Raw genomic sequence first — 14,868 nt, 5'->3', positions numbered from 1 at the left:
AATTGCAATGCTGATTATTTTTTTACAAAGTATTAGTAGCTTCATATAGTGTTCATAGTTTTTATACAGGATCAAATAGCTCAATGAGTAGGGTGTTTGATTAGAATAAACAGGTTATAGGTTTGAATCCTGGGTATGGCAGTAAATTGAAATGTCTTATTTAATAAAGGGTATTGTAACTGAATAACAACAAGCTCTCAATGTGGTATAAAGAGGATTTGTGTCCAAATCCATTTTCTTGCATGTGTGTGTGTGTGTGTGTGTGTGTGTGTGTGTGTGTTATATATATATATATATATATATATATATATATATATATATATATTATACACACACATGTATAGACCACTGCAAGAAAATGGATTTGGACACAAATCCCCTTTATACCACATTCATGCACTTAACTTGAGAGCTTGTTGTTATTCAGTTACAATACCCTTTATTATATATATAATATGGGAAGGGGCATCATAGAATGGGATCAATCTTGTTATGACCCTTCCCCACGAGGAATGCGCCTTATGTCCCTGTTGAAAAAAGTGTGTGTGGGGGGCGGCAATTCTATAATATACAAAGAAAGGGAACATAGAACTATAGAACTACAGTATACAACCTTAACTGACCTGATACAGTAGCCTACAGCTAAGAAATAATTTAACTGTGAAGAACATCAGAGCTGTTTAACATCTTATATCAATTTTAGCCTATCCCACATGTAATCATGTGTTGGTTATAATTTCATTTGAAAGGATCAAAGTACAAACTGTATACCAGTAGCAATCCACCAGTGCCTAAGCGAAGCCAGCATACGTAGTGTGATCCATAAACGACAGCATGGATACCCCTTACTCTACATCCCAAACTTACATTGATGACTTTAACCCAGTAGATTACTTTCAGACATACTATGCTCCAGGGCAGGGAGTTCTCACTGGAGAATGGACAAACTTTGTATTACGGAATCTTCATGAAACATTTGCGCCAGGTAAAGCATTAAGCTACAGTATTAAGGAATGTGGCAAGACTTACTTGATAGCATAATCATTATTAAAAGCATGTAACCTTGCATAAATGTATTAAACTTGCTGAAAGAAAACTAAATGTATTGCCTTCTGTTTAAAGCAAATAGAATTGTACTTAAAAGAATTGACTGAATGTATAAAACAGGTTTCAGCTACAAATCCAAAAATTAAGATTTTTCTAATCTGATTAGCATCTCAAGAATTTGTTCTTTAATTAGGCTTTGTGGTATGTGACATTTTATTTAAGGAGCTAATGTAAACTACCCTGCAATTGATGTACAATAATCTACAATATAACCCAGATACAGTATTTGCAGTTACTGAACTGTGTGTATATATATATATATATATATATATATATATAAAATCAGTTATTGTATGTATGAACCGATTCTCTTTTGAAGCATTATTTACGGCAGTGGTTTCCAAACATGGTCCTAAAGGCACCCTCAACAGACCAGATTTTAGGGATATCCCTGCTTGTGCACAGATGGTATAATCAAACTGATTGAGGTACTAATTAAATCACCTGTGCCTAAGCATGGATAGCCTTAAAACCTGGACTTTGGGGTGCTTTGAGAACCACTGACTTACGATGTTCCATAAGGCAGCACTCTTACTTACAAAGTTTTACATTTGCAGAGACCTGATTATTTATGTTTTCGTCTCAAACATAACAAAGCTTGTGGTCCAGCTAAATAAAATTGTATTAAACATATTTAGCAAACACAGAAAAAACCCATTAGTCATTATTTTCTTTTTTTTGCACAGAAACATTTTAAATATTAAGTATACATGTAGATGTAATTGATGTTATAGAAATGTACTGTATGTATAAATATATACATACAATCCTATACATACTAACAGTGCATCTAGGATAACAATGGGCATTATATTTTTATTTTTACCTTAACATTTTATGCATGTAGTTATTACCAATTGATTCATACTTTCTAGGTAGATTACAGCAAATGCTCTTCAACATGTCAGTAAAACCATTCTACTGTGTGTGTGTGTGTGTGTGTGTGTGTGTGTGTGTGTGTGTGTGTGTATATATATATATACACACAGAGGCATATCCAGAACTTTGTGGATCCCATAGCAACATTTTGAAGGGGCCCCTGTACCAATTTTTCAAAAGATACACTTTGCGCCAGTAATTTTATGCCCGATAATATTGCCCTACTGTAGTTAATTTCCTAAAGCATAGTAGTGCCTTAGTTAATCTTATGCACCATAGTAGTGCCCTAGTTTATTTTATGATTACTAGTAATGCCCTAGATCATGTAGCTTCTGCCAGTACACACTATGCAACACAATACCCCCAATTCACATTACAGGTTGAGTCTCCCTTATCCAAAATGCTTGGGACTAGAGGTATTTTGGATATGGGATTTTTCCGTATTTTGGAATAACTGCATACCATAATCAGATATCATGGTGATGGGACCTAAATCTAAGCACAGAATGCATTTATGTTACATATACACCTTATACACACAGCCTGAAGGTCATTTTAACCAATATTTTTTATAACTTTGTGCATTAAACAAAGTGTGTCTACATTCACACAATTCATTTATGTTTCATATACACCTTATAAACACAGCCTGAAGGTCATTTAATACAATATTTTTAATAACTCTGTGTATTAAACAAAGTTTGTGTACATTGAGCCATCAAAAAACAAAGGTTTCACTATCTCACTCTCACTCAAAAAAGTCCGTATTTCGGAATATTCCGTATTTTAGAATATTTGGATATGGGATACTCAACCTGTATACCATAGTGTCCCCAGTTCATATTATGTCACATTGCAGTGCCTCCACTTCATATTGTGGCACATTACAGTGCCCCAGTACATGTTATGTAACGTTTATAATGCACGCCAGTTCATTTTATACCACATTAGAAGGAACAGGTCCAGGGGCATAACTAGATTTATTATAGGCCCCAAGGCTAAAGTTTGAAAGAGCTCCTATGTACTACTCAATGGTGAAAAATGTATGTGACGCATGTAACTGTGACAGGGAAGGGGGATCCCTCTAAGCTCTGGGCACCATAGCAGCTGCACTCCCTATACCTATGGTAGCTACTCCCTTGTCTAGAGTCATAACAAGTGGCTGTGTTGTGTGTACAGTGTATACAAGGGGAACACTGCAGTGTGCTTGCTGTACTCAGCTGTTTAAATTGGCTGAGCTGTGTCCATCTAAAGGGGCTGTGCTGTTTATAGTGTATGACACACTGCTCTATGCTGTGCTGTACTCTGCTGGTTAAATTGACTTTGCTGTGTCCAGTTTCATAACAAGCAGCTATGCTGTGTGTATAGAGTATACAAGGGGAACACTGCTGTGTGCTGTGCTGTACTCTGCTGTTTAAAATGGCTGAGCTGTGTCCATCTAAAGTGGCTGTGCTGTGTATAGTATATGACACACTGCTGTGTGCTGTGCTGTACTTTGCTGGTTAAATTGGCTGAGTTGTGTCCATCTAAAGTGTTTATGTGTTCAAAAGCAGCACTTTGGTGTGTATTGTCATTGTCAGTTGTGAAAAAGTAAAAAAATAATAAAAAAAGTATTATTTTCAGTTTGCACAACGAACGTGCGCTGTACTCCTGTGTGTTTCTTATTCATGTGCATAATAAAATAAAAGCGCTTTGAATTGCCACATTGTGAGTAGTGATGAGCGGGTTCGGATCCTCGGAATCCGACCCGCCCGAACTTCACCTTTTTTTTACACGGGTCCGAGCGACTCGGATCCTCCCGCCTTGCTCGGTTAACCCGAGCGCGCCCGAACGTCATCATCCCGGTGTCGGATTCTCGCGAGACTCGGATTCTATATAAGGAGCCGCGCGTCGCCGCCATTTTCACACGTGCATTGAGATTGATAGGGAGAGGACGTGGCTGGCGTCCTCTCCGAGTCCGTTGTATTATATTAGAACTTAGTTAGTTATAATTGCGGGGAGGATTGGGGACGGGGAGCAGCTGTTAGGGAGTAAAGTGCAGGGTTTTGAGTTTAATCCGTTGCTTCTCTGCCTGAAAAAAAACGCTCCACCATATCTGTGCTCACTCAGTGTGCTGCACTGCTGCATGATATATCTGTGCTGAGTGCACTGCTCACACTGCCTAATTGTGGGGACTGGGGAGCAGTTATAGCAGGAGTACAGTGCACAGTTTTGCTGACAGTAACCACCAGTCCAGTATACGTTTGTCTGCCTGAAAAACACTGTGGTGTTTTTTTTTTCTTTCTTCATGCTAGTTTGTTTAGCAGTCTGCTGACACTGCAGTGTCCACCAGGTCCGTTATACAGTATATTATATATATAATTAAGCACTAAGCAGCAGTACGGTAGGCCACGGCTGTACCTACCTCTGTGTCGACTCGTCACTCGTCGTCCATAAGTATAAGTAATACTATCCATCCATCTACATTGTATACCTGTGGTGTTTTTTTTTATTTCTTCATACTAGTTTAGCAGTCTGCTGCTGACACTGTCCACCAGGTCCGTTATACAGTATATTATATTTATATATAAGCACTAAGCAGCAGTACGGTAGGCCACGGCTGTACCTACCTCTGTGTCGTCACTCGTCCATAAGTATAAGTAATACTATACTATCCATCCATCTACATTGTATACCTGTGGTGTTTTTTTTTTCTTTCTTCATACTAGTTTAGCAGTCTGCTGACACTGTCCACCAGGTCCGTTATACACACAGTATATTATATTTATATATAAGCACTAAGCAGCAGTACGGTAGGCCACGGCTGTACCTACCTCTGTGTCGTCAGTGCACTCGTCGTCCATAAGTATAAGTAATACTATACTATCCATCCATCTACATTGTATACCTGTGGTGTTTTTTTTTCTTTCTTCATACTAGTTTAGCAGTCTGCTGACACTGTCCACCAGGTCTGTTATACAGTATATTATATTTATATATAAGCACTAAGCAGCAGTACGGTAGGCCACGGCTGTACCTACCTCTGTGTCGTCACTCGTCGTCCATAAGTACAGTGTATAAGTAATACTATACTATCCATCCATCTACACTGTATACCTGTGGTGGGTTTTTTTTTTTCATACTAGTTTAGCAGTCTGCTGACACTGTCCACCAGGTCCGTTATACAGTATATTATATTTATATATAAGCATTAAGCAGCAGTACGGTAGGCCACGGCTGTACCTACCTCTGTGTCGTCACTCGTCGTCCATTAGTATAAGTAATACTATACTATCCATCCATCTACATTGTATACCTGTGGTGTTTTTTTTTTCTTTCTTCATACTAGTTTAGCAGTCTGCTGCTGACACTGTCCACCAGGTCCGTTATACAGTATATTATATTTATATATAAGCACTAAGCAGCAGTACGGTAGGCCACGGCTGTACCTACCTCTGTGTCGTCACTCGTCGTCCATAAGTATAAGTAATACTATACTATCCATCCATCTACATTGTATACCTGTGGTGTTTTTTTTTTCTTTCTTCATACTAGTTTAGCAGTCTGCTGCTGACACTGTCCACCAGGTCCGTTATACAGTATATTATATTTATATATAAGCACTAAGCAGCAGTACGGTAGGCCACGGCTGTACCTACCTCTGTGTCGTCACTCGTCGTCCATAAGTATAAGTAATACTATACTATCCATCCATCTACATTGTATACCTGTGGTGGCTTTTAGTTGTGCGCAAAATATGGAGAACAAAAATGTGGAGGTTAAAAAAATAGGGAAAGATCAAGATCCACTTCCACCTCGCGCTGAAGCTGCTGCCACTAGTCATGGCCGAGACGATGAAATGCCATCAACGTCGTCTGCCAAGGCCGATGCCCAATGTCATAGTACAGAGCATGTAAAATCCAAAACACAAAAGATCAGTAAAAAAATGACCCAAAAATCAAAATTAAAAGCGTCTGAGGAGAAGCGTAAACTTGCCAATATGCCATTTACGACACGGAGTGGCAAGGAACGGCTGAGGCCCTGGCCTATGTTCATGGCTAGTGGTTCAGCTTCACATGAGGATGGAAGCACTCATCCTCTCGCTAGAAAAAAGAAAAGACTTGCGGTAAAAGCACAGCAAAGAACTGTGCGTTCTTCGAAATCACAAATCCCAATGGAGAGTCCAATTGTGTCGGTTGCGATGCCTGACCTTCCCAAAACTGGACGGGAAGAGCTTGCGCCTTCCACCATTTGCACGCCCCCTGCAAGTGTTGAAAGGAGCACCCGCAGTCCAGTTCCTGATAGTGAAATTGAAGATGTCAGTGTTGAAGTACACCAGGATGAGGATATGGGTGTTGCTGGCGCTGGGGAGGAAATTGACAAGGAGGATTCTGATGGTAAGGTTGTTTGTTTAAGTCAGGCACCCGGGGAGACACCTGTTGTCCGTGGGAGGAATATGGCCATTGACATGCCTGGTGAAAATACCAAAAAAATCAGCTCTTCAGTGTGGAAGTATTTCAACAGAAATGCAGACAACAGGTGTCAAGCCGTGTGTTGCCTTTGTCAAGCTGTAATAAGTAGGGGTAAGGACGTTAACCACCTCGGAACATCCTCCCTTATACGTCACCTGCAGCGCATTCATAATAAGTCAGTGACAAGTTCAAAAACTTTGGGCGACAGAGGAAACAGTCCACTGACCAGTAACTCCCTTCCTCTTGTAACCAAGCTCGCGCAAACCACACCACCAACTCCCTCAGTGTCAATTTCCTCCTTCCCCAGGAAAGCCAATAGTCCTGCAGGCCATGTCACTGGCAAGTCTGACGAGTCCTCTCCTGCCTGGGATTCCTCCGATGCATCCTTGAGTGTAACGCCTACTGCTGCTGGCGCTGCTGTTGTTGCTGCTGGGAGTCGATCGTCATCCCAGAGGGGAAGTCGGAAGACCACTTGTACTACTTCCAGTAAGCAATTGACTGTCCAACAGTCCTTTGCGAGGAAGATGAAATATCACAGCAGTCATCCTGTTGCAAAGCGGATAACTGAGGCCTTGACAACTATGTTGGTGTTAGACGTGCGTCCGGTATCCGCCGTTAGTTCACAGGGAACTAGACAATTTCTTGAGGTAGTGTGCCCCCGTTACCAAATACCATCTAGGTTCCACTTCTCTAGGCAGACGATACCGAGAATGTACACGGACGTCAGAAAAAGACTCACCAGTGTCCTAAAAATGCAGTTGTACCCAATGTCCACTTAACCACAGACATGTGGACAAGTGGAGCAGGGCAGACTCAGGACTACATGACTGTGACAGCCCACTGGGTAGATGTATTGCCTCCCGCTGCAAGAACAGCAGCGGCGGCACCAGTAGCAGCATCTCGCAAACGCCAACTCGTTCCTAGGCAGGCTACGCTTTGTATCACCGCTTTCCAGAATAGGCACACAGCTGAAAACCTCTTACGGCAACTGAGGAAGATCATCGCAGAATGGCTTACACCAATTGGACTCTCCTGGGGATTTGTGACATCGGACAATGCCAGCAATATTGTGCGTGCATTATATGTGGGCAAATTCCAGCACGTCCCATGTTTTGCACATTCCTTGAATTTGGTGGTGCAGAATTATTTAAAAAACAACAGGGGCGTGCAAGAGATGCTGTCGGTGGCCAGAAGAATTGCGGGCCACTTTCGGCGTACAGGCACCGCTTACAGAAGACTGGAGCACCACCAAAAACACCTGAACCTGCCCTGCCATCATCTGAAGCAAGAGGTTGTAACGAGGTGGAATTCAACCCTCTATATGCTTCAGAGGATGGAGGAGCAGCAAAAGGCCATTCAAGTCTATACATCTGCCCACGATATAGGCAAAGGAGGGGGAATGCACCTGTCTCAAGCGCAGTGGAGAATGATTTCAACGTTGTGCAAGGTTCTGCAACCTTTTGAACTTGCCACACGTGAAGTCAGTTCAGAAACTGCCAGCCTGAGTCAGGTCATTCCCCTCATCAGGCTTTTGCAGAAGAAGCTGGAGGCATTGAAGGAGGAGCTAAAACAGAGCGATTCCGCTAGGCATGTGGGACTTGTGGATGGAGCCCTTCATTCGCTTAACCAGGATTCACGTGTGGTCAATCTGTTGAAATCAGAGCACTACATTTTGGCCACCGTGCTCGATCCTAGATTTAAAACCTACCTTGGATCTCTCTTTACGGCAGACACAAGTCTGCAGAGGTTCAAAGACCTGCTGGTGACAAAATTGTCAAGTCAAGCGGAACGCGACCCGTCAACATCTCCTCCTTCACATTCTCCCGCAACTGGGAGTGCGAGGAAAAGGCTACGAATTCCGAGCCCACCCGCTGGCGGTGATGCAGGGCAGTCTGGAGCGACTGCTGATGCTGACATCTGGTCCGGACTGAAGGACCTGCCAACGATTACTGACAAGTCGTCTACTGTCACTGCATATGATTCTCTCACCATTGAAAGAATGGTGGAGGATTATATGAGTGACCGCATCCAAGTAGGCACGTCAGACAGTCCGTACGTATACTGGCAGGAAAAAGAGGCAATTTGGAGGCCCTTGCACAAACTGGCTTTATTCTACCTAAGTTGCCCTCCCTCCAGTGTGTACTCCGAAAGAGTGTTTAGTGCCGCCGCTCACCTTGTCAGCAATCGGCGTACGAGGTTACTTCCAGAAAATGTGGAGAAGATGATGTTCATTAAAATGAATTATAATCAATTCCTCCATGGAGACATTCACCAGCAGCAATTGCCTCCAGAAAGTACACGAGGACCAGAGATGGTGGATTCCAGTGGGGACAAATTAATAATCTGTGAGGAGGGGGATGTACACAGTGAAAGGGGTGATGAATCGGACGATGATGATGAGGTGGACATCTTGCCTCTGTAGAGCCAGTTTGTGCAAGGAGAGATTGATTGCTTCTTTTTTGGTGGGGGCCCAAACCAACCAGTCATTTCAGTCACAGTCGTGTGGCAGACCCTGTCGCTGAAATGATGGGTTCGTTAAAGTGTGCATGTCCTGTTTTTACAACATAAGGGTGGGTTCCATCTTGCACCTCTTTTTTCTTTCATTTTTCTTTGCGTCATGTGCTGTTTGTGGAGTATTTTTTGGAAGGGCCATCCTGCGTGACACTGCAGTGCCACTCCTAGATGGGCCAGGTGTTTGTGTCGGCCACTAGGGTCGCTTAGCTTAGTCACACAGCTACCTCATTGCGCCTCTTTTTTTCTTTGCGTCATGTGCTGTTTGGGGAGTATTTTTTTGAAGGGCCATCCTGCATGACACTGCAGTGCCACTCCTAGATGGGCCAGGTGTTTGTGTCGGCCACTAAGGTCGCTTAGCTTAGCCATCCAGCGACCTCGGTGCAAATTTTAGGACTAAAAATAATATTGTGAGGTGTGAGGTGTTCAGAATAGACTGAAAATTAGTGGAAATTATGGTTATTGAGGTTAATAATACTATGGGATCAAAATGACCCCCAAATTCTATGATTTAAGCTGTTTTTTAGGGTCTTTTGAAAAAAACACCCGAATCCAAAACACACCCGAATCCGACAAAAAAAATTCGGTGAGGTTTTGCCAAAACGCGTCCGAACCCAAAACACGGCCACGGAACCGAACCCAAAACCAAAACACAAAACCCGAAAAATTTCAGGTGCACATCACTAATTGTGAGTTGAACTGCAAAGTAAAAAAAATAAATCTATTGTTTGTACTGTTTGGCGCACTTTACCTTAGTGTATTTTGGGGACATTCTGAGTTGATCGCTCGCTAGCTGTTTTCAGCAGCCGTGCAAATGCATAGTCACCACCCACAGGGGAGTTTATTTTCACATTGCAAGTGTGCGAACACCTTTGCAGCTGAGCACTGCAAAAATATTTTGTTCAGTTTCTGAGTAGGTCTGAACTTACTCAGCCCTTGCGATCACTACAGTCTTTTTGGTCCCATAATTGACATCAGACACCCGCCCTGCAAATGCTTGGACACACCTGCGTTTTTCCAAACACTCCCAGAAAACGGTCAGTTGCCACCCACAAATGCTTTCTTCCTGTCAATCTCATTGCGAACGGCTGTGCGAACGTATTCTTTGTTAAATCCATAGCTCAGCAATGATCCGCTTTGTACCTTTATGACACGCATGCACATTGCGGTGCATACGCATGCACAGTAGTTACCTGATTGCGGCACTGTGAAAAACTGCAGCATTCGATCTACTCGGAATGACCCCTTTTGTTCAAAGCCCTGTGACCCCACACAGTTTGAACCAAGTTGTGAGTTCAAAAAATAAAAACAAATTTAAAAACATGCAGTTAAGTTCTATTGTTTATGCTGTTTGGTGCACTTTACCCTAGTGCACTTTTTTCAAAGTACTGTGACTCCACACAATTTGAACTGAGCTGTGAGTTAAAAAAATAAAAAAAAACAAAAAAAAACATATAGATTTATTGTTTGTACTGTTTGGTGTACTTTTCCCTAGTGTGCTTAGTTAAAAATCCTATGACTCTACTCATTGTGAGCTGAGTTGGCATTCAAAAAAAGTAAAAAATATATTGTCTAGGTTATTTATACTATTCTCTGCCCTGCACCCCAGTACGCTGTACTCCAGTGCGACTTACTTCACTTTGTTCAAGGACAATTCCATCTTGCACCACTGTTCATTCCTGATGCTGCTGTTTGGCAATGTTTCTTAGATATGCTATAAACTGCCGTGTGTTTGTGCCGATGCTCTATCACTTAGTAACCAACCAACTCGCTGCAGCCTTTGGCCTGATGCAGATGAAAGCAAAATTATGAGCTACAGTATAAGGTGGTCAAAATTGACTGAAAATTAGTGGACATTAATGTTATTGAGGTTAATGATACTCTAGGAACATAGAAAAGCACAAATTATGTGATTTTAGCTTTTTTTGTCAATTCCTGGAAACAATACAAAACCAAAACCAGCCACGGACGAAATTCAAAACCGAATCCAAAACCAGATGACAAATTAGAACCAAAACTACTGTAGCAAAAATGCTTTGGCACACACTTTTTTGAGTAATTTTGCCGTAGAGTAGCAAAAAAAAATTCACGTCACCCCTAGGTCAAAAGTTTATTGTTGAGCAATACAGAAAAAAAATGTTTGTCCACATATTTTATGACTGGAAGCAGTGGCTTCCTCCTCTAGAGCCGCCACTGATTGGAAGCCAATAGCACTGGTTATACCTATTACATTGTTCATAAATAATTTGAGTTGGTCCTGGACCACCAACCCAAGGTACCCCTGCATATTCCCAGAGGCACCCCAGGGTGCCATGGCTCCCAGTTTGGGAACCACTGAAATAAACATTTTTTATTACAGAGCAGGATGCATCAGTGCTAGTTGCCCCAACCCACTGAAACTTCAACATTAACTTGTTTGCAGTTGAAAAAAGAGGGTTTATCTAGGTGTGAAAGTTCTGGTTTAAATTATGAAACATTGAAATTAAACCCATATTGTATTCTGAATTACTTAATGTTATGTGTCAATGTTCATTTAACTTGTACGAGTAGTATATTTAGAAATATAGGATCTCTTTTTAGTCCTGTACCAAATATCATTAGGTCGTGTTGGACAATGGCATGAAAGGCACACCAGTCAATGCATTGTTGGGGGCCCAAGCTTAAGGGGTGTGTTTAGCCACCGGAGGGAGTGGGGTCACCCACCACAGAGGAACTTGGCCAACCATTAGAAAGGACATATAAGAACATTTCCCCTTTATACAGGGGGGATGGGGAAGCAGAGGTATGTAGGTCAACCTACTTTGATTGGCAGTCTTGGTGTAATTTCCATAGAAATAAAATAAATTAATCCATGATCCTGCTCCACCCAAAGAGAAGTGGGTGGTGCCCACCAATGATTTCCCCAGTATACCTGTGGACCAATCCAACCCTATTAGGGAACTTTTCTCTTACAAAAAGTTAAAAAAGCAGATTTTTATTACTTTTTCCATAGTACAGCACAACTCTGGACAGTAGGAAAAAAACTATAACACAGTGTCTCTATAGCTAAAAACAGTTGCATTTTGTTCACGAACATACTGTGTAAGTGAAATAACAGTAGGAAATTCCCTCAAACCTACATTTTAAATTATTAATAAACCTTTAGCAGGAGTATCAGTGCTGCAAGTAAGTACAATGAATTTACATCACACTTCTGTTTCATAGATCTTAAATTTGATTTGTGTTCTATTCCTAAGGTCGTGTTAAAGGAGACACACTAATCGATTTCGGTGCTGGGCCAACAATTTACCACCTTCTCTCTGCTTGTGAAGTATTCAACAACATAATCACCTCCGATTTTCTTGAGCAAAATCGCAGAGAACTGCAGAAGTGGCTGAGGAAGGACGCTGATGCCTTTGACTGGACTCCAATTGTCAAATATGTGTGTGGGCTGGAAAATAATAGGTACAGTAATTTATGGGACTGATAATATAAATTTTAATGGCATAAGTTTAAACTTGGAAAAAGATATTAATAACAGCCAAATATTCCTGTCTGATCATTGAGGCCATAATTATATAAATATTAAAGCAATTTTAACAAAAACATATTTTTAAAGGTGATGTCCAACTTCAGCCATTGTATTCATAGACATTCAGTCTACAACCCCCAATGTAGTAATAAGGCTTGGTTTACTTTAATGTACAAATCATTAAATAAGCATCTTACTTATATACACGTATCCAAAGAAACACTAAGACCATGTGACATTTGTATTTTACTGGGGAGTAGAGGTTACCATTGGACAGATACATGGAGACCAATAATCATGGACTAATGGAGTTACCATGCAAACATGAGCCTTGAGATGATAGAGAAGAGCTGGGGAAGCAGAACATGTTCAACTGGAGATCCGGTCTGAAAATCGACAGTGTCTAGGTCGACAATGTTTAAGTCGACCACTATAGGTCGACAGTCACCAGGTCGACATGGATGGAAGGTCGACAGGGTTTCTAGGTCGACATGTGCTAGGTCAACAGATCTAAAAGTCGACATGAGTTTTTCACATTTTTTTTTTTTGAATTTTTTCATACTTAACGATCCACGTGGACTACGATTGGAACGGTAAAGTGTGCCGAGCGAAGCGGTAGCGGAACGAAGGCACCATGCCCGAAGCATGGCGAGCGAAGCGAGCCATGCGCGGGGACGCAGTGCACTAATTTGGGATCCCGGTCACTCTACGAAGAAAACGACACCCCAAAAAAAAAAAATCCTCATGTCGACCTTTAGACCTGTCGACCTAGCACATGTCGACATAGAAACCCTGTCGACCTTCCATCCATGTCGACATAGTGACTGTCGACCTATAGTGGTCGACCTAAACATTGTCAACCTAGACACTGTCGATTTGATGAACCACACCCGTTCAACTGTCATCTATCTCTGCTCTGCCACCCATCATCACAGGCTCCTGTATGCATGGTCACTTCAGTTCATTAGTACGTTGAGACTGTGTGAGAAGTGACATGGCAGGAGAGAGAATTCTGGTCAGCACATGAGAAACCCCATTATTCCAGCATCCTGCACAACTACCTGTGAGCTTGTGAGCTGTGTAGAATTATACTTTGCGTGAAACTTTGTTCTATGAGAACCAGTATGTACAACACTACTGGTTAAGTAGCTGGAATGTTCATAGCTTGAGTGTGCCTACTGTATAAAACTCTGCAATAACAACACCTGCTAATACATGTATTATTTATTTATTAACAGTTTGTTATATAGTGCAGCATATTCCGTTGCTCTTTGCACTTGAAAACAGTGAAAAAACAAAACTGGGTAATAACAGACATATATAGTGGTAGGAAGGCCCTGCTCGCAAGCTTACAATATTTAGGGAAGTAGACATTGATACACAAGGATAGGTACAATGTTTTGCATAATAGTCCATCCAGATTTCAAAGGTTCTTGGTGGGCTGTATGATATACAGTAGTCACACAGCAATGTTGGCCAGTGGTCAGGAGGATGTGAAAGTGAATAAAGAGAAAATTTGAGAGCATGTGTGTGGATTGCACAGAGGGGATGTAATTAGATAGCACACCTTCTGAAGGTTATGTGGGTGGCACTGGAATTTGATAAGCTTGCCAGAAGAGGTGAGTTTTCAGGGAATGCTTGAAGGTTTGGAGACTAGAGGAGAGTCTTATTGTGCGTGATAGCGCATTCCACAGAGTGGGTGCAGCCCCAAAAGAGTCCTGCAATTGTGAGAGGGAGTGAGTAAAGTGTTTGGATGAGAGACACAGATCTTGGGGGTCATTCCGAGTTGATCGTAGCTGTGACAAATTTAGCACAGCTACGAACCTCTTCCCTGACATGCGGGGGGACACCCAGCACAGGGCTACTCCGCCCCGCATGTCAGTGCCGCCTCCTCACCCCCCCCCCCCCCCCACACACACACACAAATACAAATGCATTTCACAGCGGCTTTTGTATTTCAGGAGTAGCTCCCGGCCAGCGCAGCTCCTGCAGCTGGCTGGGAGTTGTTTATCGCTGCCGATGGCCACAGCGGCTGCGTGAGACGTCTCTGCTAAATTTGAGACGTCACACAGCCACTGCGGCTAGCGGCAGCGATGAACAACTCCCGCAGGAACTGCGCTGGCTGGGAGTTACTCCTGAAATACAAAAGCCGTTGTGCAATGCTTTTGTATTTGTTCAGGAGGGGTGGTGGTGGGGGCCGGCACTGAAATGCGGGGCGGGCTAGCCCTGTGCTGGGTGTCCCTCCCGCATGCCAGGGAAGATGATCGTAGCTGTGCTAAATTTGGCACAGCTATGATCAACTCAGAATGACCCTCAAGATCTGTGTCTCTCATCCACACACTTAACTCACTCCCTCTCACAATTGCAGGACTCTTTTCGGGGCTGCACCCACTCTGTGGAATGCCCTAT

General features: G+C 42.4%; 1 protein-coding gene across 1 annotated transcript in view; it reads left to right on the top strand.

The window, feature by feature from the left end:
- Positions 1-785: 785 nt before the first annotated feature.
- LOC134966467 (nicotinamide N-methyltransferase-like) overlaps positions 786-14,868 on the top strand; it is a 34,272-nt gene continuing 20,189 nt past the window's right edge. The window contains exons 1-2 of the mRNA XM_063943229.1: positions 786-985; positions 12,185-12,392. Coding sequence (XP_063799299.1) covers positions 835-985; positions 12,185-12,392 — 359 coding nt within the window. The 5' untranslated portion in view covers positions 786-834. The remainder of the gene's footprint in view (positions 986-12,184; positions 12,393-14,868) is intronic.

Source organism: Pseudophryne corroboree, chromosome 10 (assembly GCF_028390025.1).
Source record: "Pseudophryne corroboree isolate aPseCor3 chromosome 10, aPseCor3.hap2, whole genome shotgun sequence".
NCBI classification, from domain to species: Eukaryota; Metazoa; Chordata; class Amphibia; order Anura; family Myobatrachidae; genus Pseudophryne; species Pseudophryne corroboree.
The sequence above is the reverse complement of the archived record's forward strand: the minus strand, read 5'-3'. Positions and strand labels throughout refer to the sequence as shown.